This window comes from Lytechinus pictus, chromosome 12 (genome assembly GCF_037042905.1).
Source record: "Lytechinus pictus isolate F3 Inbred chromosome 12, Lp3.0, whole genome shotgun sequence".
In the NCBI taxonomy this organism is placed as follows: domain Eukaryota; kingdom Metazoa; phylum Echinodermata; class Echinoidea; order Temnopleuroida; family Toxopneustidae; genus Lytechinus; species Lytechinus pictus.
Genome location: NC_087256.1, coordinates 17,681,247 through 17,705,502, shown reverse-complemented (window position 1 = coordinate 17,705,502; position 24,256 = coordinate 17,681,247). Strand labels below are relative to the sequence as shown.

The following is a 24,256-nucleotide window of genomic DNA, read 5'->3' as shown; positions in this document are numbered from 1 at the left end:
CGTCACCATGTTTTCATGGTAGGCATGTATACATGGGCGTAGGGATACGATATCCACATCAAGAATAGTTTGGGGCGCCGAGGCTTCAGGGTCATATCCATAACATAATCAGAAGTGTCAAGTTATCGGCTCGTTATAGAACCGGGTGAGGGAATGGATGGAATAGCCTCACTATCTTTCAACAAACCAAACCTTTTTGGGAATACATAAGGAAAGTGATTAAAAGAATATATTAGAGAAGGGTTAAGGAACAGATTCGTCATTTAGCAAGTACTTCAATACTCTGCATGAAAAAATATCGAGTACCTGATTATGTAGACGTATATGATGAAAAATTAAGTTTGAACGATCAACCATCATTTTGATAGCCATAATGATACCAAACATCTATTCTTAACATCACAAGTAATTGGCAATTATCGACCCCCCCCCCACCCCCTCATCATCCATGCCATCGGTGTCAAGATCTCTAGTTTGCACTATGTCCGATCAAGGGATATGTCTACCCTTATTTGCGACGATTTCGTGAGATTTTGGTCCATATAGAGGGAGGAGACGACCCTCTAGTGTGTACAAATTCAAAATTCGAGGTCTGCTGATGGCCGCCAGTGTCTACCCCGCCCCCCCCCCAAAAAAAAGGGGGGCATTCATTTTTCTTTACCAAGAGTGCTATCACACATTATACATGTACAATGTACCGCAAAACGCCCGTCAGTGCAGTGTCCGTGTTGCCCTCAAATAGAGTGTTGGTCATCAACAGCCATCCTCTTTTGTTATTAGGTTTTTCGACGTTTTAACTCACATTTAAAGAGCTCGATCGATAAACTATTAGAAAACAAATGTTGTCATCGTGTAAAATTTGTTTCGTGTAATAGTCAGAGCCATTCTCTGTTCATGTCTCTGGTAATGTTATTGATGTAGCGCCATCTGCCTGTATACATGGTATATAGGCAACTAAACGCTGGCAATCCTGGATATGAAAGGATAAAATAAGTTTTCATCCGACACTGCATCTATTCAATAAATTAGAGAAAATGTGTTCTAGAGTTTATAATTAAAATGTAAATGTTTAAACATTAAAACCTTATATGATGATTAAAAAACTATTTTTGTACTTTTCAGAATTTGAAATGTGTCTATAAGCAGTCGTGTTCAATTTATGATATTTATTGCTTAAAATTGAACATTGCTGTTCCGTCTTTTTTAATGTTTTTTTTTTAACTTTGTTTAAACTCTTAAATAACAGCCGATAAGGGTTTTTATTTTTGCACTCCAACCAGGTTGTATAAGATTGATGTATAGTTGTTAACTTCTGTTTTTACTGTAAGATGCAACATCTGTCTTTACAAAGAAATGTTATTACACTTGCGTCCATACTTAGTTACAGAGGCATCTTTAAAATGTTGATCATGCTGATCAGGGAGTGTTAAAGTTAAAGATAGATGAGTAGAATAAATAGAATAAGAGTAGGCCAGTCCCACTGCACTTACGGATGAAAAGCGGATGTAAGACATACAAAAAATCTTGCCATTCGTTGGTAAAAGCTTTGCATCCGTTACTCATTGCACACGTGTTACATTACGTTCTAGCTGAACAACGGAAAGAGGGAAGAAAGATAACGTACATGGAACGTCTATGCATCGTTAGTAGCGCGGAAATAGAAAAGATGTAAGCGAGTATGCATCTCGTATAAAGTATTCAACCCCCCCCCCCCCCCCCACTTCCCTCTGCTTTCATAAAATAGGCTTCCGATGAACACCCGATTAACTTCCCCGCTAAATACTACCAACGTCCGTTATTTTCCGTTATGTTTTCGCTAATTTTTTTTTCATTTCTGGAGCGGATGAAAACGGATCGGAGCGATCCCCGAATTTTGCTCGTCCGCTGTGTCCTTTATGAATACGTTTTGCGTCCGTCGGCCAGTGGGACCCCCCAAAAAAATTAGATGGGAGGCCCGGATGGGAGGGAGAAAGAGTGGAAGACGGGTGAAGAGAAAGAGAGAGAGAGTGGGGGGGGGGGAGGGGATGAGATTTGACTTGAGGCTGGTAGACATTTTAATAAGAAGAATCGGTAGACAGGTTTATATATGAATTAAAATGGTCTTTATTGATATGCAAACATGACCTTCGATCGTACATGAAAACAATTCAACCGTATCTTGAGTATTCAAGCATTTTTATAAGCACATCTCGATATATACTTAAAATGCTACACATTTGAACACAAATACAATTCACACTCTTTCTTCATAATAAAATAGTACATAACATATAAAAACTGACATAAAAGATTAAATTGAAAGTAGATAAAATGTACATTAAAACAGCCGACTCATCTGAAAGAGCTGACTTTAGAAGGTGAGAAGAATTCTTTATTTTCTTTAGATTAATATGAGGGACAAATCCAAAATTTGATGGCCAATTTCAATCTAATTTAGAATTCAATCTTATTCCTAATAGATTGATTTTTTAATCTGAGGTATAATTAGAGAGGTTGTGTCATGCAGGTACGTTAACCTAAAAATGGCACTGACCCTATAGGTCGATTGTTCTGGGATATGGTCAATCTGTTGCTGGCAAACACTATTCAGGCTGCTTTCTTACTCCTCGTCCCCCGGAACAACTTGGCAAAGCATTCATCCCCACACCCCCTTCCTTTCATAGGGGCGCCATGCCTGGCTACCCTTGAACAAAACCCTCTCTATTATGTTCTTTTGACAACACCAGTAACATGTCTCCCGGATCGATATTTGCTCTTCAAACATGTTTCCAATCAGAGTCGGTTGTTTGCAGGTTACTATGTCTTGTTTAAAAGCCATTGCATTTAAATTCGCACTACGATATTAAGGATCCTCGGCTGTTATTGCCACTTTTACCAATCAAGCATGTTTCGTATATATGGTATCTTCTATTGCTCATCAAGTATTTGTTGTTAACATCGGGTCAGCAGGATAGTCGCTTCCCTGGGCAGGAGATCGAGTAACGTTGTTTTGGGAAATTATAAGTTATAATCTCAATAGATAAACAACATTATGGGATTCATCGCAAAGCGTTCATTAATTTGAATCTTCGATGAAATGGACATTTTAATCGAGATTAATCATCTTCATCGTTCATCTTTTCGTGCGACTTGTCTGGAATTCTTTTCGTTTCTTCTCGCTGCCCAGTAGTACGCGTGTGGTTGCTACGGATCCAAGGACCGTAAATTTGTTCAAGTCAAGATTAGTGTGAATACTAATCTTAATATTTTTTAAATGCACGAGATGAATTACACATGAGTGATATTCTTGCATGTTCCTAAAAGATTGTTGCATATATAATAAAGGCATCTCGTTATGTTATATACTCTGTTATAGTTTTAAGTGGCTATCTGCGTTTTATCGGATTACTTTCTGTACAATGGGAATTACGTGCAGCTGATGTATGAAGTGGACCGCGTTCGCCCCCATTGACAAAATGTTAAAAGATGAACAGTTCATTCTACATGCATGCTCATGTTTTTAATTAAGGCAGTGTACCATCCTACGATCCAGTATCCAAACATTCAATTTTGTAATTTTCCTTAACTTCAAACCTTACACTCTATCCTGCCTGACGTCTCTTTTTGGTGACATCAACGCCAGTGGCCTATAACCCTTGAGGTCAGTAAGGTGATCTCTATACCAAAACGTACGTGATTCAGTCCTATCCTTGGGCATAACGTTGTGCAAACTGTTTCAGGAGAATCCGTAACAACACAATGGTAAAAATGCTTCTGAAAATGGATTAAGCGAGTAGCCTATTATGTCTAGTGAGGTATAACCGCTCTTAGATACTCTATCTAATGTAAGGATTGTGCGTCATTCTGAAAACATGAATAACTACATGTATGAATGAATCCAAGAATCTCGCAGAAAGGCCCAAGTCTGACCGAGACTGTTTCATGAAGGTTTCATGTAGACTCGATCAAGATGGATAATTCCAGGACAACACTGAATATAGATTCCTAATGAGATGACTTATACACACTGTGTCACATATTTCGTTTTGTGAATTGATGCGATGACCAAGATGGCTGCGAGTGACCAGGAGTCCAGGTGACACTGAGGGTGTACCAATATGGCGACCAAAACTGCCGTGGATCCTGCCATGATACAACACATGCTCAAAGTAGCGTAAGTATAATGATAAAACAATTCTCCAATTTTAGAGTAAAGTTGATAAAATAAATGCTTTACATGAGTTGTCTTGTCTAATATATCGTGATCATACATGCAGATAGTGTTATAGTCACCCCAACATTTCACCATCCTGCCACTCTTTACTGAAAAGGTAAAAGTACAATTTGAAATACTGTCCTGGCCTTGTGTTAGTTTTGATGATATGACGTACAGTGTAAGTAGAAATCTTCAAATGAGACCGTCGGCAATCGAAGGGGAATACACATCAGATGCATAGAATCAAGGAAGGATTTAAATAAGCAGTAACGTTTTATCAATAAATCATTGGATACTATGATGGGACGTTTTCCAGGAAAAATTAGTGACTTAGAAAGGTAGACAGATAGACGGTACGACATCTGTGGTAGGGTCCATATATAAATTGTGGTAAGACTGACAGACACCGTCACACGCAACTAACGGTCAGACAGGTGGACATAACACAGATTAGAGATTAAGTTAGGGTATGCGAAAAGTACAAATTATATAGCGTAATACAACGAATTTGAAATTCAACGCCAAAATTACTTAAGTCAGTGAAGATAGAAAGCTATTGAAGCAATAAACGCTTTAAAAGTGGATGCAGCTGCTTTAATATTCTCAAGAAGAAAAGGGGATAGGACCTGTTCTTCTTGTACAAAAGGCTATGACGTGGATTGGTTTTAAGAGTTCATAGAGGTAGCAAAATAATCAATTCAGCCTGTCACTGCTCCCTTTAAACAGATCAATAATCATAAACCTATTTCAACACCGTTAAGAGTTAAAAAACACTTCTGTATCTTTCCATGTCAAACATGCACATCACAAGCATGACAAGGAAGCATGCATGCATGTACTTTGATGCATTACATTTAACGTCATTTTTTATTGTCTTTTATAGATCCCTATAACATGTATAGGGGACTACTTTTGCGATTGCTGGTGGTACAGCACGTTTATGAGAGGAAATTAGACATTCAATTAAATGAGAAATTCAACTACGGAATCCGATTTTGAAGCATGAAATACAATTATATGTAAAGTGTAAATTTGTTAAGCAGACATGGCAACCCGAATGTAAGTCTATGACAGCAGTCTAGAAAGGCGAGGGAACATAGCGAGCGAGCGAGCGAGCAAGAAAATTGATTATTTCAACCAAATTAGAAGTATGGTTCCAGGCATTTTCCCAACAAGTGGTACACAACTATAGAAATATCGTCGCTGCTTCTTAAGACTATATACTCCAGACGAAAAGTACTTTTGTGGTAAGAGTATATAGACACAACCAATGCAGATCTATAAGTAGAAAAGTAAATTCGTGTCTATCAGATGTATTTATGACAAGTTTGCCAAAGGTTTTGAGTTCATCTCTATCTATTCAGCTTCCAGTGTCGCGAGTATAAGCTAACAACGTGTTATTATGTGGCGCAGCTTGCGATAATTCTGTGCAAACAGTGAAGAGTAATTAAGCCACACATTTTTAGCAATTTGTGGTTAAGGAATAGACATTCGCACTCACTACGTAGACGCTTTCTACAACGCACCGATTCCTTTGAAAATGCAAGTCAAATGAAAATGGACTGCTGAGAGATTTTGTCGAAAGTTGGAGGACCAGGACAGCAGATCGTCCGAAGATTCGTACCGGACGAAAAATTGCAAATAATTATGTGGTGTGTCTAGAGTCCTGGACGACACTGCTGTTTTGATTCACAGGTTTTCGACAAAGACTGTTTGTCATGAAGAGCTCTTGACAAAAGATTATATGCGTTATAGAAAGCGTCTGCGAAGAGATTGCACAAAAAAAATCCTGGTAATTGACCAGAAGGAACCCCTTTTATCTATTTTTATTTTGAATGTTGTTGATTTTTATACTCCTTCAGCCTCAGAAGGAAGTGTACTGATTATTAAACACAGGGGCTGTGTCACATGGAGCAGGGGCGACCACCCCTAAGATTTTTCAATTATTAAAAAGGAAGAAAAAAATATAAGGAAAAAGGGGGAAGGGAGAAAAGAAAAGAAAAGAAAAGAAAGAGGGAAAAGAATATAAAAAGAATAAACCTGAGCCATGTGACACTATGATACTTGATACCATTATAATTCAAATTATACAGATATGACTCCATCTTTATATTATCTTGTCAAATCGAATATCCTAGCACCACCATGCCTAAAAATGTAGTATATATATATTTTTTAACTGATTGAACAGAATCACATTCATTTATCTATTGATGATGAATTCAAAAATCAAACAATTTGAATCGAAATACAGTGTCGTGAATGGAGTGTGATAAACAGATATGAGATATGATTATATTCCAATTTGCTACTTAATCCTTATCACGAAGCAAGTGTAAGATTACAAATCATGTGCAATGTTCAGCTTGAATGAAATTAATTGTTCATTTATTGATATCGACGATGGTATATTCAGATTGCTCGCACGATGTATTTTGTCTGTTTTGAGCGCAGCTGCAGACTGCAGTCGTGCGCTGGGCTTGATCTTAGTCAGGGGTGCTTCCAGCCCGTTCCAGGGGGGGGGGGGGGGGGGGGCTGGGACGGGGATTACGGTTTTGCAAATGATAAAAGAAAACGAGTTACTGGGGAGGGGGAAAATGACTGACGGAGAAAAGGGAAGAATAAAAAGGAAGAGTATAAAAAGTTTTAGGCCGTGTAACTCGCTAGGTTTATTTCCAATTCGTCTAATATGCCAATTCGTCCAATTGCCAATTCCTCTACTTTCACTTGGTCTACCATCAATTCGTCCACTATCCACATGATCTGATTGCTAATTCGTCCAATCACCTTTTCGTCTAATATTCAGTTGGTCCAATAGCCATTCAGTCCATATACCATTTGGTCTAATTGGACTGTGTGTTAAATTGTGCAAAATGAATTAAAATGAAATGGATATTAGACCAACTGGTTATGAGACGAAATAGTAATGCTTGGACCACATGATTGATATACGAAATGTTGATGGAGGGAATTGCATTAGACTAAATTAAAGTAGACTATGTGGTGAGTGGACGAGTTGGGAGTAGACGGTTTGGCAATTTACTCTCTGCTATACCCCTTTCAATTGAGAAAATATGACGTCAAATGTCTTGTTCATCTTCCCCCACCCCCTGCCATCCATCAAAATATACATGTACTAGTGTCCTCACCCCTGAACCTAGTCGAGCATTCAACGAGTAGAATTTATATGCTCAAACTATCGATCGAATAACAATCCGATTTCATGTATGTTGTCATAAATACAATAATCAATAATCAAAGTTTATATTTTGAAATGGAACGAAACTAGAACAGCACAGATTCACACCATGCATATTCGGCTTCGGTGCAGAAAAACACAACGGCCAGGGGGCAATAATAATTAGATAGTGCTATCATAATGAATTTCAGCTTTTGCAACTTTGAAACAAATTTGAACAGATAATGGTTTTAAACTGTGAGTTAGTTTCGAGCCATTTCTTGTCAAAATGTTGGCTTATAAATATTGTTTTTAAAGTTGTAAGTTTGTTTTATTAAGAAAATTATGTTGCTTAGAAATAAAAGCAAGTATTTTTTGCAGAGTATGATATCAAATTACGATCTCATATGAGAGTTATATACTTGTCCATACCGGTACATCAGATGTAATATGATATGATGTTCGCACCAGTGCTTGACCTCATAGTTCAAAGGTGTGGGCGATTATTTACCGGTTGTCATGGCAACGAATCGAATCGTGCATGCATGTGCGCCAAAAAGCAGAAGAAACTGAAAGAGAAATTGTGGTTGTATTGATTTTATTTTGGAGCCCTTCTGAATTGTCGTTCGTTGTTTTTCAAGTTTATGTCAAACGATTGGCCTATTGATTTTTTAGATCGGGAAGATGAGTTTGCTTTCAGGTTGATGGCCTACATGTAGGCATTGACTTGGCTGACAGCAATATCGCTACAAGAAGAAGTCCTGAATAAATAAATGTTACAATCATATAGTACTTTTTACGTTTTTGTACACGGTGTTGGAAAAAAAAGTGGGAGGGTGCTGAAAAGCGGCCCTTGTGTAATCTGACAAGATCTGACCAACAGCAAAGGCCCATCATGTTCTACATGTTCTAAAATATCAAAATCAATAGGGATCAAAGAGTGACGACTCTGATCATCAATAGGCTTATGTTTTTACGATTCTTTCAATACAAATAGTACAGTCGTATACAAAATCAAGTTTTTTAAATAACAATCACATAAATCAAATGGACAATAACATCATTTGTTCTCTTTGCATCAATTAAGGTTTTTACAGCATGTTTATGCGAGAAAACAATATATACCTCCTGAAATACGTATATGGATTGTGCATAGAAAATTATTAACTGACTTCGAACCCATCCCCCCCCCCCGACACTCTTTTTTTCTATTTCCATTGATTCCTTATCAAATTAGGGTTCATAAAACATGTAAAACCTTTATCTATTCTGTATCTGTAAACTAGGTAAATCACTTAACTGTGTACCGCAACCAATGTAATCAGTAACTGGCAAGTGACTGGTGTATATGGACCCTGATTGTAACCTGTTAATGAGTTCATACAAAATAATTTGTTTTTTTCATTTTTTCTTCGATTAAATAGATTTTCTGCATGAAGAAATCTCTTCTTTTTAGTGAATCAATTTTTCCGGTGTCATACACAGTAAAAAATGAAAAAATGATATATATATATATATATATATATATATATATAATTTTTTTTACAACGCAGTATACTCTATTATATAACGCAGTATACTCTATTAACCTTAATTGTTTTAAACAGTTTAAAAGGATGTATAAAATGTTAAACAACAAACTTTCATATTGAACACTTAATTCTCAACAAATTTAGCATGGTACTTTAAACTGCTAAATAGCTACTGCATTAATAGTAAATAGGGTTGTATAACAAAAAAATAGCAGCGCCTTTACTGTTTAAGAATGCCTTGTAGTTTCTGAACGTATTTCCCATCTTAAGGAATCTGTAGGAATTTGACAAAGGGAAGACACTTTGGCACCTCTCTAAATAATGATCAGGGCTTTTGATCGACAATGAATGTTTTTCTTTCAGTGTCAGAAGAATATCTGCAGTCAAAATTAAGGACGGTCGTGTGCAGGATTTTATTTTGTATTAGCAATGTTATTTAATGCTATTCAGATTCGTTATTTATATGTATGCGAAGTAATGATGTCGTCATTATTGTATGGCAAGATCGTTCAGTTATAAGAGTTTAGTGTTAAAACGCTATCTTTGGTAAATCGATGATCACAATGATACAAGTGTTTATGTACAACCAAAGAGTTAGGGGAATTGTCTGATATTTAATATGCTCAAGTCAACAAAGATTGTTTTGGACTTACTGCATGTACTGGTAATTCCAGTAAATTCTAGAACCCTCATCCAAAGACGCAGAGATTTTTTGAAGCGTCGAACTCCCCTGGGACGAAAAACTTCGTGATGGCATGAACTTTTATTTGGTTATGAAAGTACGTTAACCTTACTCTTGCTAGTTCACATACGAATGTTATGACTCGTGTATTTTATCATGTAGTAGGTCCATGATTATAATATCATGATCCCACCATGTGTATTTTTGCCATTATATTACATAGGAGATACTGATGAAAATATGTAACAATTATTTACATTGCGTCTTTTCCATTTGAGATAACGAACTTGTCGAACATCATAGATTTCTGTATAAAGAAGAAAATTGCGTTTCAATGAGTTGAGCTACCTGTCCATACCAATAAAAGGCTAAAAATAAAACTTGCCGCCCATGCAAAACCGAAATTTTACCAGGTGTGCAAAGTATGCGAAACTTGAGAAAAACCAGCGGGATACTTATCAAATCTAACGCCCGACATATATGCATGCATAGTAACCTTTGCAAATCGAGGAGCAAGTGCCCGCCCCTTGCAGGATACCAAACTTATAGAAATGAAATAGATGCCGCCCCTCCAAGGTCCCTGATCTAAACCTGGTTGATCATGTTGATAGAATATCGATAATTATGATATCGCTAACGAGCAATGCCATTCCCAACCCGGTTAACCATCTTTTTATTACCCATCCCTCATTCAGATCTCTTCTTTTATCCTTTTTGCCTCTATCTCCATCTCAGTCCATTTCCTCTCTGTCTTATACCACTCTTTCTATCTCTCTTTTCTGGCTCTCATGGTCATGCTATGATGGTCCCCCTCTCTCTATTCCTACATTTCACCACTTCACTCAAATCCTTGATATAGAATCGTACCCCTATAATTATCTTCCTATATATCATTTTCCTTTCTTCATGTTCTTACAGTCGTGTTCTCTCTTGTCATGTTGATTTATAATTTTTTGCCTTTAACCAGCTGTGCTAACATTAGCTTCTTGATGAAAAATGGCAAAATGTGATAATAAAGACATCCAAAAACGAGATACGTGGCTCCTTTTTTAAATTCTACTAAAAGTCAATATCATTCAATCAACGATTTTAAATATGGAAGACAGCCCCTAACCGAGCAGTATTTTTCCATGTTTAGAAAAGACCTGCAGGGATGCCTCGCAACCCCTGATGGGTGCAATCATCAACCCATCTTTACCCCTGATGGGTGCAATCACTACCCCACCTTTACCCCTTCTTCATTCTTACTTGGTACCAGGGGTGAATTAACATCTCGGTGACACCTTCATCCGGTAGCCAGGTGGGTTCAGTGCCCTTTGAATGACAATCATGCTCATTTTCGCGCGGTTAAGAGTTTTACTCCAGGTTTTATTCTCAAACGAGATGCATTTCTGGGGAGGAAAAGCAGTCTGCTTAGCACTTCCTCCGTGTTTTGATTATCAGATTTCTCATGTAATACCTGGTTTTACTACTGGTATGAAGCAGTAGCTTTTTCATTCGTAGTTGACGGACATCAGGTAATGATTATTTCATCCTGAAATACACTGTCGCCGGGTTGACAATAATGTTGACGAAACCTACAGAGGTGAGACTCATAACTTTATTATTTGAAGGAAGTGGCTTGGATGACGTGATTGTGGCTTTTTATATCAAGTGCATCAATTTCTAAAAGTCAAAATTGTCACCATCAAGGCACACTTCATTGTTTGAATACATCTGATTTGTGTAACCAAAACACCTTTCGGGTGACGAACTGGGGTGACGAATCGCCATGATTCAGATACCAAGTAATGGGAATCATCATCAGTTTCTTGAGTTGTCTTGGAATTGACGAGCAGTGATTGTCATAACAAGTCAAGTAATTCTCAACATGACTAAATATACGTGCATAGATTAGGGAAGTGATACAGGGAAGAATATGTTCTAAGAGCTTCTGCATCCGAATACGGAAAACAGCGATGGAGTGCATCATCATCTTGCGTGCAATCTTAGTTATTCAACTTTCAATCACAGTTGTCAATTCATCACTGATATCGAACCATGAAAACCATGACAAAGAAAGCCATGCCTGTCATCACGAACATGGTGGCGCGAATGGTTCTGGTTGTAACTGCAAGTGCCGTCAATGTCCGGACGTCGTCGACCGCTGCCCCTACGGGACGATCCCGGACACGCGCGATCCACGCCGGTGTTGCAACGTCTGCGCCATCGGCGTCGGCGACTACTGCGATCCGGACGCCGACACCTTCACCGAGTACGGTGAATTCTTCTCAAAGTGGCAGACGTCGGGCACGGGGTTGATTATCAATCCGATGTCGTTGGTCCGAGACAAGACCATGAAGACGAAGAATCGTTTTGGAAGATGTGGAAACGACATGCGATGCCGGCCTGTCAAAGAATTGCCGTGGAGAATAGCCGATGTTGGCTCTATGGCGGTGTACGCCTACCTACGATCAATCATGGACGTCCGGGGATCTATCAAGACTGTGTGTGTTTGCAAGGACAGTGATATGGTGTGTGGATCAGATGGTATCACCTACGACAATCGATGTTTGATGAAGAAGGCAGGTACAGAGTCAAAGACGACGATTACGGAAGTTGAGCCTGGAATGTGCAAAGGGGGTTAGTACATTTATATTTCATTTATTTTCATTCAATAATTTATTTCATCAATGATAACATAAGGCTTAGTAATTCGTCACTATTTCATCATTTTCGGTCATGAAATTCGGTATTTGCATTTTCATCAAGGAATAAATTGGCGCAGCGACAACAGTAGAACTAAAAACAAAAAAATCAGAGGATTACATAAACGAAGAAAGAAAGGGGAGAAAGAAGAAAATGAAAATAAAAAAATCTGTGGAACGTGGACTTATTTAAAAACTCATGATTATTAAATTCAAAAGAAATTACCTCACACTAAAATTGTCTTGCCCATATCAGATACTCTGGTTCTGTCCCTGTTCTAACCACATGATAATATGAAAATCATTACTAAATATTGTTGATTTCTTTATTTTCTCATTCACTTTGGGACATGCAGAAACACTGAAAAGAGGCGGCTTGGTACAAACCAGTAAAACTGTTTAAACATATTTCTACTGTTTTTCTTTTTCATATTTGATTTGATTTGGTATGCATCCAATTCCCCCAAGAGAGAAAGAGGTCCTTAAGCGGGCAGTGAAACAAATAAAAGAGAAAGAAGATTCCCAACGACCTAATACAATCCTGAAAACTTTCCCCATACTATAACAAAAATCTTTCACGCAATCTACACCCCCCAAAATAAACATCTTCATTTGCCTCTGCCTTTATGGGATTTTTTTTTCGTCAGAAAAAGAGAGTACCCTTTCAATATAGACATACATAAACTTTAATCACTAATAATAACAATATCAAATGGCAACAGCAACAACAATGAAGGAAATAAAACAAATTTACAATCGATTTTTATATTCTTATTTTGTCTCCTCCCCCTCCCTTCTCTGTTTATCGAACGATGAATCTCCCTCAGCCCCTAAACTAGCTATGCCGCCCTCTGATGTTGTACTTCGCTCGGGAGATCGCGCTCTACTCCGCTGCCAGTTCGTCTCAGAGCCCATGACGAAGGTCTATTGGCGACGAAAAGGGAGTCTTCAGCAACCAGCCATTGAGGCTTTCATCCCCGGCGACAATGCCCGTTTCGTCGTCCACGAGCTCGGAGGACCAGAAAAATTCATGGTGACCACGATACTTGACATCCTGGATGTAAATCTGGACGATGCCGCCATGTACGAATGTCGAGGAAGCAATATGTACGGGACGACGTCGGGCACGGCGTCCGTGTTCGTTAAAGATGGCGTTTGATAAAGGAATCGGGTGCCCAATAGTGATTTCAAGAGAATCATGATTAAAAATAAAACAAATGATGTTCTTATTATGGTACCCAATTGCCCAGAACCGAGCATCACGAATGCTTCGAAATTAATTCGACTTCAGAGCACTGTAACAACTTTCAACATGATCAATGGATCATGCAATTAGCGAAGCCCGCTGCTATGTCAGAGCATATATCGTAATTTCTTTGCATATAATCTTATAGCCTCATGTTGGAAATTACCATAAACATGATAAAATGACCTAAAAAAGTGATTAAAATGCCGTGAAAGCTATCCTGTCCATTCATGTGTCACCATAAATTTACTGTCTGGTCTGCATCTGAACCTATGCTTCCAAGACCATTTTAATGGTCTGCATTTTGTGATATATTAATATATCTTTGTGAATATCATTTGATAATTAGTTCTGAATTCTAAACTTGATAAGAAATAGCAATGAGGGTTTTAACTTTGAAAAAATATACGAAATGGAAAGGAATGAAAAAGAAATAGGAGCCTACTCAATAAAAATATATCTTATTTTAGAATCCTCGAAACACTAAAACAGTGAGTCGAATTTCGTATAGCTAACTCTACTTTACTAAATACTTAAAGAATTATTACAACATTTCGAAATGAATATTACTTACATGCATGGATAGGGGCAGACTGAAGTCCTCACTTTAAAAAAGGGGGGCATACTTGTGTTTTAACGGCATATTTATATCACAAAGTTTAACTGTGCCTCTCAAAGGTTGGGGGGATACGGGTCGGCTGCCCCCCCCCCCCCCTGAATCCGCCAGTGTCTGTAGGTACCAATAAAAATTAATCATAAAATAGATTTATCAACATCAACCGGGGATGCATTTGTCATTTCAATGCTTGTTGAAAATAATATCGTGATTATTAGTATTACTACGGTGTATTATGTTGTGCTGATTAAAAAGTGAGGCCTTTAGTGTAACTTGAATTCTTTTGCTCCTTTTTAGTTGGTATGTCAGCTGTCTCTCAAAATAACTTTCTTTGAAACTAATACGTCTACTGGATATGGAACGGGTAAACGGGTTTGTTTGGAAATGGATCCGAAAATAAGACCATGGTACCCACGCGAGCTCGGACCTCGGTTGCAATATGAGCCTTCTTCGGCAGCGGCATCAAGGGAGGAAGAGGGTTCAATTTGCCCCTTCCAAATTATTAAAATATATTTCATTTTGTTGTATCTACAAGCAGTTTTACGCATTTATATAAAAGAGAATTATTTCAATATCGATATCTGAATGTCGATGTTGATCTAGGCACGCAGCAGGCGCAAATGATTTCCATGAGATTTTTCTTCTAGTCAAGGCACATCGCGAGGGGGCGGGGGTAAGAAGACCCCACCCCCCGGTTGTAGCTGTACAAACTATACAATGTCAGGGACATGCCGCCCCTATATCCCCGGGATGACCGTCCATGCTCAGGGGGCTTCCCCTTTTCAAATTGCCCCTGTCACATAGCATGGCAACGAATTTGCTTACTCGCATTGCTCCACCCCCATTCTAAGATTCCAGGCCGGTACCACCACTGGCCTATCCATCTAAATTACACCGACTGTTCCCCCAACATAAGTTTAGTGAAAGCAAAAATATATCCCGACTACTCCAAGAAGAGTGCTACATTGCAGAATATTACCTCTTTAGGCAATGTTAGGTACAAGTGCAAGTGATTTTCAGAGCTAACTAAGAGAAGCTAACGACATATCTAACCAAAATGGACCAAGAAATTGAAACATGTTTGTGGGAATTGCATGGTTTGTATATCCACCTCATGGTGTGAACGCAAAGGAAACCAGTTTATGATTCAACCGTCCCGGTGGAATGACGGTTTTAATACCCAACCAAGGGACTTGACAGTGAGGATTGACATATCAGGGAATATATTATGACGCCGGTACAGCAATATGTCATTCGCGTTTCATCATGTTCATACTGGTGTCGAACCAGCGTTGTGGTCTGCCAGGTTTACCAACCCTCCGGAAAAAAATTCTTGTAACAAATTTGAAAATCAAATCGATATATAGAATCGACAGTGCTATAAACTCTCACAGCGATGCAAACATACAAATCGAACTTGAATGCAAGGTATATCGATTATTTCTATTATGATCGAATCAATAATTTATTTTTGAATAGCAATATCCTTTATTGGCCTCTTTTTAGTAAGAGATGACTATCTACATGATCTAGCCATGGGAATGTTATTCCTCATAGGGAGTCTGCAGCGTCATGACTACAATTGCATCATGTTTATTGGAATTTGATTTGACGATATATTGATTCATAATAGGCAAAGACCAGTAGATGGCCAAATACTGTCATAATTATTAAAATAATTTTTATTACTATGCCATAGTCGGACTCAAAACTCAAAACGGGATTGTTCGGTCGTTCATCGTATGCATGGACGTAGTTGGATTCTCGAGAGTGATTTGCGGAGATTTCCAAACGGAAACAAAGGCACAATTGATGCAGTTTTCTCGCCAAACAAAGAAAAAAGACGCCAATGTATCTGTTTTATTGACACAATGTTCATCAAAAGGATTATGTGGAACATGACTTCTGGATAAAAACCGTCGAGTTGCCATTTTGAAGTTCGGTTGCCAGCAGATATACTATCTCTCTCGACGTACATTTGCCAGGACATCATAGAGTTTGGTGATTATAAATCTTTGATCTTTTATCTTATATGAATCTACACTTCGGATTCAGTGGCTCAATGTTCATATTGGAGGGACGTTGGAATATATTTAGTATTTATTTCGAACAAACTTCGCATCGAAGTCTACTTCAAATCTCATATCCCTGCGGAGACATCACGGTCTTTCGGCGACTTCTTATTGACTTGCATGCCTCTACTAAAAATTCTCTTGGGGAAACTGGTCTCGGTTTACTTTTTTGTGAATAGCATCATGCTATGCTCTGTATTGATGATAGTTCTTGAGGTGTTGAAATGCTATACATCATTAGGTGTGTAAACTCGAGTTCTTTCTGGGAATATAACGAATGCGATCTGTGCAGGCAACATAACATACATGCTAAGGGGGCATAGATTGTAAGACATAAATAGCGAGGTTTGGTTGAAGACGTTGATAAAATCAAGGTGATTGTTTGTCCGATAATACATGATGCAGGTTACATTTAATATTTTATCAAACTCCACGATGCTGCAAAACAAATTTGTTCTCGCACAAACTTCGACAGCGCTGTTATGAATTTGAGGTTGCAATTAGCTCTATCAGATTACTTTTCATCACTGAAATTAATCACCAAAAATATTATTTCCACACTATCGATTAGAAGAACTTTTCATTTTAAGAATTACTATGGATACCATGTGCATTTTATGTCGTTTTCATAGAGGCGATCGAACGGACTGGTGATATAATTCTCAGGAATAAGTAATATATAAGCTGGAGTTAATTATGCCCTTGGAATAGATGAATAAAGTATCACCTTACAAATTACTAGTACCACGTCGCAGATCCATCGTCAAAAGTCATAAAACTTCGTCGCCTAGCAACAGAAGCGGCTCCACGTGCTGTAGCGACGATAGCGGTATCGGTATCGACGAAGAAGTGTCGTCTGCCGATTCATTGAGTCATCGTAACATGGGAGCACAAACACCTTCTCAAAGTGATTTGCGCCTTTTAAATCGAGTCAATGGAATAAAATGTCCGACATTGCTCTCGCGGCAGTTGGACCGGGTGGAGAAGAGCAAACAGTGGAGTCATATCCACGACCAGGACGTCGCTCTTTTCACGCGGTCGATGGTGTCGACGTCGAAGGCGTTGGGAAACAAGAATGGCAGTGATTATGAGCGTGTTGGTAGAAGGCCCTCTACGGTTCCAAACGCCGAAGCAAACGGCAAGAGCGTGGGAGGAATAACTCTGGCAAAGTAAGTTTATCATACACAGATATATATCTCTATGGTTTTATCAAAACTAGTAGCAGCACAACCATTTTCAAAGTGTGTGTGTGTGTGGGGGGGGGGCAGTTTTCAAAATGGGGAAGGGAGAATAAACTTGACCTTACTAGTCCACTTGGAGGGATTTTTCCCCAAATGCTAAAAAGAATTAACTTGCTGAACAGCTCGAACATGCAAATCATTCAATTTTGTTTAATGGGCTTATGAAGTAATATTTGCATGTATAGGCCTATATTTTTCAAACAATTTGAATTTTGAGAGACCAGACTAGACAACCTGTCTATTGATCAATCGATGAAAGTATTTACTATAACTGATCGATAAAAGGTTACCTGATAGTCCTTTGGTACAGTATCGATATTCAAAGGGTGATGACGTCAGCGTAATCAATCGATCATTTTTAAAGAAAGGAAAAGAGGGTGAAAATCAATGGATAATCAGGATTATAGTTTGATCGCTCTCCTTCTCTTTCATCACCGTCTGTTTGATTTGTTTGATGTACAACCAATTGTCACTCGCATGGAAGCTTTAGGAAATATTTGAGTTTTGAAGTGTTTGCCTACGTAGAATATTCGTGGATAATCCGAGACATGAGCAAACATATCTGATTACATAAAACATATTACTTTCCATTTTATTTGTGTGCTCCAAATATATAAGCTCTGATTTAAGGAATCTGAACGGTTGCATGCGGCTTGTGCGGGGGGGGGGGGGTGAAGGGGAAGAAACGAGGAGAGAGAGGAAGGGGCACTCTAAAAAATGAAATATTAGATCAACATTTGAAAGGTAGAAGCAGTAAAAACTTTTCTTTTTCTAAATGTATCATTTACCACTTTAAATAGTTCGACCCAACACTTAATAGCTAGGTTGGATTCAGCTCTATGCTGAATCCAGCATTTGGAAAAGATTGTCATTCTTCCAACCTTTGTTGATTTAACATTTTATCTTTTAGAATAAGTGAGGATTGAAAAGGAAAAAGATGGAAAGATATAAAGACAGACAGTGGAGGTGAAAAGAGATAGAGATAGTGGAGAGAGAATGAATGAGAAGAGGAGAGAGGAAAGATAAAGGAAGCTAGAGCAAATAGTGAGAAGACGGGAGTGTAGAAAACACAATTACGGGACCCTTCAGGTATCATAGACAATGCTCTTATCTTTCTTAAAAATAATATCGAAATATAACCAAATCCTCTACATTTCCTAAGAATCTCAAAGGTAGTTTAAGATGAACATGATTAAGAAGCATTTGAAATACACGTGTAGGTAATATTCAGCTAAATATAATTGCAGAGAGCGATATGCCGTTTCTAGGCGACGGAAGCTTTGGATTCTGTTCACACGAAGAATTTTTACGAGTACTCGAATCTAATTGCCCTTCACAGCCGACTACTCAAGATATTGGTGGCGACTTTTGGTAGCTTCGATATTTGTTTCAACTGTCACCAGCATGTATAAAAAGCGATACCATGCCCGTAACTATCTGCTTTTTTTCGTTCTTGTGTCATTTACGAATATTACTGAGTTTACACTAACATGACTAAGGGTACTCTACAAACTCCTAAAGAGTTTTGTGGAGAGCGTATAAACGATTAATTATTACTTGATTAAATAGCACAAGGTGTAGGGTGAAAAGGGAATTGAGAGAGATAGAAAAAGAGAGAAAGGAAGAAAGAAAGAAAAAGAAAGAAAGAAAGAAGGAAAGAAAGAAAGGGAGGGAAGGGGGGAGACTATTCATCGCCTCGAGCCTAATAGCCGACATGAATATAATTTCAAGCAAAGATTCAAAGTTCTAACAATAAATTAATCACATTCCCTTTATGTTATGTTTTTAGACAGGCATTGTTGGTCCAAAGTATATATTTGCACCTGTTTCATTGTCGTTAGTAAAATGTTGAATGTCCCCATAATGATCAATCAATCATAGCTCCATTAATACCATAACAACCAATCATTTTACGACATTAATTGTAATTCATGCAACTAAAAAAAAGTGCTCACATACAATTAAGAAAAATAACAATCTTGTCTGGTACTCCGAATCTCCAGCAAACTAAAAGGAACTTGGATCTGGCTGATATTTGTTCGAGACAATAATATATTTGATAGTGACAGCAAAATTTGAATTTCTAACTGTTTTACTTGTCAGTGAGCTCCTCCAAAAAGGGGAATAGAATTGGATGTCGGCGTCGAAAGCGCAGTGCATGTCTTTGGTGGCCAGTATATAGGGCTTTCCAAATGAACCAAATATTGATTCCGATGATCGTGAAGTATTGGACAGTTGTCATGGTTGTTGAACTTTCAAAAAATATTGTCCAACATTTTTGGCAATTAAATGGAATGGTTGCTGCCAGAACCCTCCCAACTTTTTCTTTTATATTGACCATAAATTGCAAATCGCATAGTATAGCTCGATAATAAATAGAAACAGAATGCATTTTCACATTCGTTTTGCTTGAGTTATGTCTACTTGGAAGATCATAAAAGTATAAAAAAAAAAGAAGGGACCACAAAATGACTCAATCGATGAAATTGGAAAATAACCGGAACTGATGTCTAAAAAACACTTTTTATCGAAAAATAATTTAGCTAACGTTGTTCCTTGTTAAAGAATGTGGGAAGAAACCTGGTAAATTGTGAATTCAAATCTAGATAAGTATGCATACAAGAAAGGAGGTATAGAATAGATTTTTAAAAAGGCATAATGGCCACCTGCAAATCACTGAACAAGATAATTTTGGAGAGTATATGAATACTTTTCTCTCTGGTTTTTTTTTTTTACCCGGACGTGAATACAAAGCCTTGCGTTGCCATAGACCATAAACAGCCAATGCTCGAGTACACACGACCCCCTTTCTCTTCAAAGTTTACTCACCGAAAAAAGCCAAGTAGATATTTCGCACTTTGCAATAAGTATAGCTATTTCACCCGTGATATATATTCTGTTTGCAAGTTTATGTACGATGATCGAGGTGCTTATTTGGAAACATAACCAAAGTCAATTGTACTGAGTTCAGAAGTATTTTTCTGCTGGATTTTCAGAGACGGCCACACTTATTATTACTACTAGCATCGATAAATTACTTCGAGACATGTGTAATTCATAATTGGAACTCGTGTCCAAACGTCAGATGATTAATAAATTTGCTATCCGATTTTTTATTGGTTGGCAGTGGCGTCAATTCGCAACTTTTCAGATTTGATTTTGATTTAAGGCGTTTGTGCTCATCGTATCGGTTTATTTTAGACAAGTAATTTGGATTAGAGTGAATGCTGGGTTTGCAGTTTTGACGGATCTTTCCAAAAATATAACGAAACTTTGCAAATCGTTAGAGGGATAACTTATTTTACAAAATAAATTTTCTAATTTGAAGCTAACAACAACAGCATCAGCAGCTTCAACATTGACGTATTGTTTCTACTTGTGTAACGGTTACATTGTGGAATGTAAGACAATTACATCGTGACAAAAACCTTATTGTCTGCTTTTATAAGACTCCTGAAGACTTATCAGATAATCAATTTTGCATCACTATTGTATGATTTACTGCTTGAGTTTTTCAGTGAGGAAGTCATTGATTTCTTTAATGCTTGGATGCAGTGAACTTCATTCTTCAATAGGGACTTTGATAGGGTCCTTAGGGGCGCTTCATTGTTCCTAGGACAGTTGTTAATGATAAGGCCGTAGAAGATTAGAGATCGAAGCAGATGTTTGGCAACGCGTTTCCATAACGCAGCATGTTAACAGTGTGAAATACTGCAGCGTTCAATATAGACGAGTTTCATCAGCGTTAGTTGATATTTTAATTATAAAAGTCATAAAGAAGTATGATATTTCGGCGAGTTCTTCGACCCAGCTTTAATTCTCCCGCGATGCTCTAGTAATACTCCGTTGCTAGGTATACACGGCATTTTATTCAGCGCTGGGAGCGGAAGACCGCACGAACTCTTTTCTTTACGAGCATGACGAGGGAAAGGTTCTTTTCTTTCAAGCTTTTGAGTGGATATTCTATTTGAACGAACAGTCAGTCAGAAGCTGAATTCGCAATGGTTGGAAGAATACTCGTAAAATGAGTTAATATAATAAAGCTACCTTCGGAGTTTGATTACTAGTGTGGAATATTTCACCGTCAAGTGGCATATATAGTATAAGGATATTTCACGCGAGGAAAATCAAGTTTCCATGGGTTAGTAAAAACTATCAACCGAATGGTTGCAGACGACGAATACTCGAGCAGGGAGGAACGCGTCTCCAAAAACACTCCAGGGAATATAAAGATTATGCATCTTCCAAGGTAATATACAATTGTCAAAATATGATTGCTATTGCTGCTTATAGCTATAGGTTATAATACCGAATATTATATGGAGAACCCATGAAACTGATCGCGGTTATTCACACCTAAACAGTAAGCCCATTTTTTGGTCAACATGGTGAAAATATCGTAAATTTGGATGTGTATCTGAGTTTTTACATACGTGTATTAATCAGAAATTATTATTTACGGCCCACCTTTAAAGTCTCAATCCGGAGAAGCCGAACCTCGAACCTCTCATTTTTTTGTAGTTTGCCAATAACTCAGCACTTGGATTACACTGGTGCATGTCACAATCATAACAGCGCCAAGTTAAAAGTAAAACCAAAATGAAAGTAACCCGTCTGAAAGTTTAGATCTAAACCTTATACGGTAGAAGCAAAGAAAGTCTTGCCGCATGTTGCAAGATATTTAACATAGTTTTTATATGATATATTCCTGGCAACTTTTTCAATGACTTCCCATTGTTCGTAAGTTCCTAATACATATTTATATATATTTTTTAACGATACCTTCACCGTCCATTAGGGTCTTTTGTAAATTTAAAGTTATTTTTACCTTAATATTGGGATGGACAAATTACAAATTTCCCATAAAATACGGTGATAGTATACTGTTATAAATGCTATTACTGATGCTACTACTATACTACTTCTACCACTACTACTACTTCTACTACTACTACTACTACTACTACTACTACTACTACTACTACTACTACTACTACTACTACTACTACTACTACTACTGCTACTACTACTACCACTACTATACTACTACTACTACTACTACTACTACTACTACTACTACTACTACTACTACTACTACCACCACCACTACTACCACTACTACTACTACTACTGCTACTACTACTACTACTACTACTACTACTACTACTTCTACTACTACTACTACTACTACTAATACTACTACTACTACTACTACTACATCTATACTACTACTCTTATACTATTGCTACTGCTACTACTACTACTACTACTACTACTGCTACTGCTACTACTACTACTACTACTACTACTACTACTACTACTACTACTACTACTACTACTACTACTACTACTACTACTACTACATGTATACTACTACTCTTATACTATTGCTACTACTGCTACTGCTACTGCTTCTGCTGCTGCTGCTGCTGCTACTACTAATATTACTACCACTACTACTACCATATGTATTTCTTTACTACAAGGGCCCCCATCAACAACGTTATTTTATACTTTGCTGCAGCTGCTATATATATTAGGCCTTCTTCTTCTTCTTTCTCATCCTCCTCTTCCTTCTCCTCCTCTTCTTCTTCTCCTCCACCTTCTCCTTCTTCTTCTTTGTCTTCTTCTTCTTTTATATCTGTATGAAACATATTTTGATAGTTTATTTGTTCCTTTTCACTTCATTTGATGGTAGTGGAATATAGATCGATACCATCATGCACCTTTGAGTATTTCATTTCAGTGCCTGGATCGCTAACACCAATTGTAATTTGACTTACGGATAAAAATCGATAATGAGAAATACGAATCCGATCAATGATTTTATTGTTCAAATCGGCATGAGTTTGTTTGATTGGGCGTTGTGGCGTGCGCCTGTAATCCAAGCTGTGGGGAAGCTACAAATTGATGCAGAGGTTCGAGGTTCGAGCCCTGGTCACGTCTTTTGGATGGTGACGTTAAAGGTCGGTCCCAGACGTAAATAATCATATCTGATTGATACACGTCTGAAAAAACTCAAATACGCACACACACACACACACACACACACACGATAAGACGTGTTCCTTTACCAACTCTTATGACACAGCCACACCAACGAAACCGACTCCAGACCGAACCAATCTATTACGTTGTTTCCAATGACATTCCATCGGACGGTTTGCAGTCGATTTCGTTGGTGTGACTCGAGCTCTGGGAAAAGTTCTAGTCAGATTGTTTCGCATCTCCCAACCGCGAGCCTTCTAAACATCTGTTTTTTTTTTAAGTCTACACATTGTTATTTACAATGCAAAACGCATTTTCATTTATTTATACGATAAAACAGCAATGTTGATAAAATGCCTTGCTCAAGGGCAGAAATGCCGTGCTGGGAATCGAACCCCCGATTCTCCAATCAAGCACCTTTGACCACTCGGCCACGGTACCTCCATCTATGTTTTGATATAAATGACACCCACTCATTAAAATATCAATCACGTTTTAGATGAATGAATAATGTTCTGCAAATCTGAAATAAATGTATGAATTGGAAATTTTGCAAGGTGCATGGGGAGTTACGAATTGATGCACATATATGAGGTTCGAGTCCCGGACCGTAAAGGCAGACATGGTATTTTATGCCTGTCTGGATGACAAAAACACAACGCTTGGAGCTATAAAAGTTTCCTTGGGAGAATTCTGTCAAGCGCCCCTTAGCCGTTATCACCCCTTTTGAATTTTTGATCTAAAAGTGGATGTAAGCCCCATACGAATCCAAATTTTACATAGGAGTAGACAAAAGCTTGTTGATACTGGTGTCCCACT

The 24,256-nt window shown here is 37.9% G+C and overlaps 2 protein-coding genes across 5 annotated transcripts in view; both read left to right on the top strand.

The window, feature by feature from the left end:
- Window positions 1-2,588: 2,588 nt before the first annotated feature.
- Window positions 2,589-24,256, top strand: part of LOC129273622 (mucin-5AC-like) — a 38,442-nt gene continuing 16,774 nt past the window's right edge. For 2 of the 4 annotated variants that reach the window (XR_010295337.1, XM_064107913.1), the window contains exon 1: window positions 2,589-4,153. Coding sequence is in view for 2 of the 4 variants with exons in the window: in XM_064107913.1 (XP_063963983.1) it covers window positions 4,098-4,153 (56 nt within the window). In the remaining 2 variants the exon portion in view is untranslated. Of the gene's footprint in view, window positions 4,154-20,293; window positions 21,699-24,256 lie in introns of those variants that run through there. The other 2 variants (XR_010295336.1, XM_054910687.2) reach the window with 1 other exon arrangement.
- LOC129273623 (insulin-like growth factor-binding protein 7) lies at window positions 10,828-14,412 on the top strand. Its single transcript, XM_054910688.2, has 2 exons — window positions 10,828-12,209; window positions 13,102-14,412. Exons 1-2 carry the CDS (start codon window positions 11,546-11,548, stop codon window positions 13,431-13,433), a joined length of 996 nt encoding a protein of 331 aa, XP_054766663.2. The 5' UTR covers window positions 10,828-11,545; the 3' UTR covers window positions 13,434-14,412.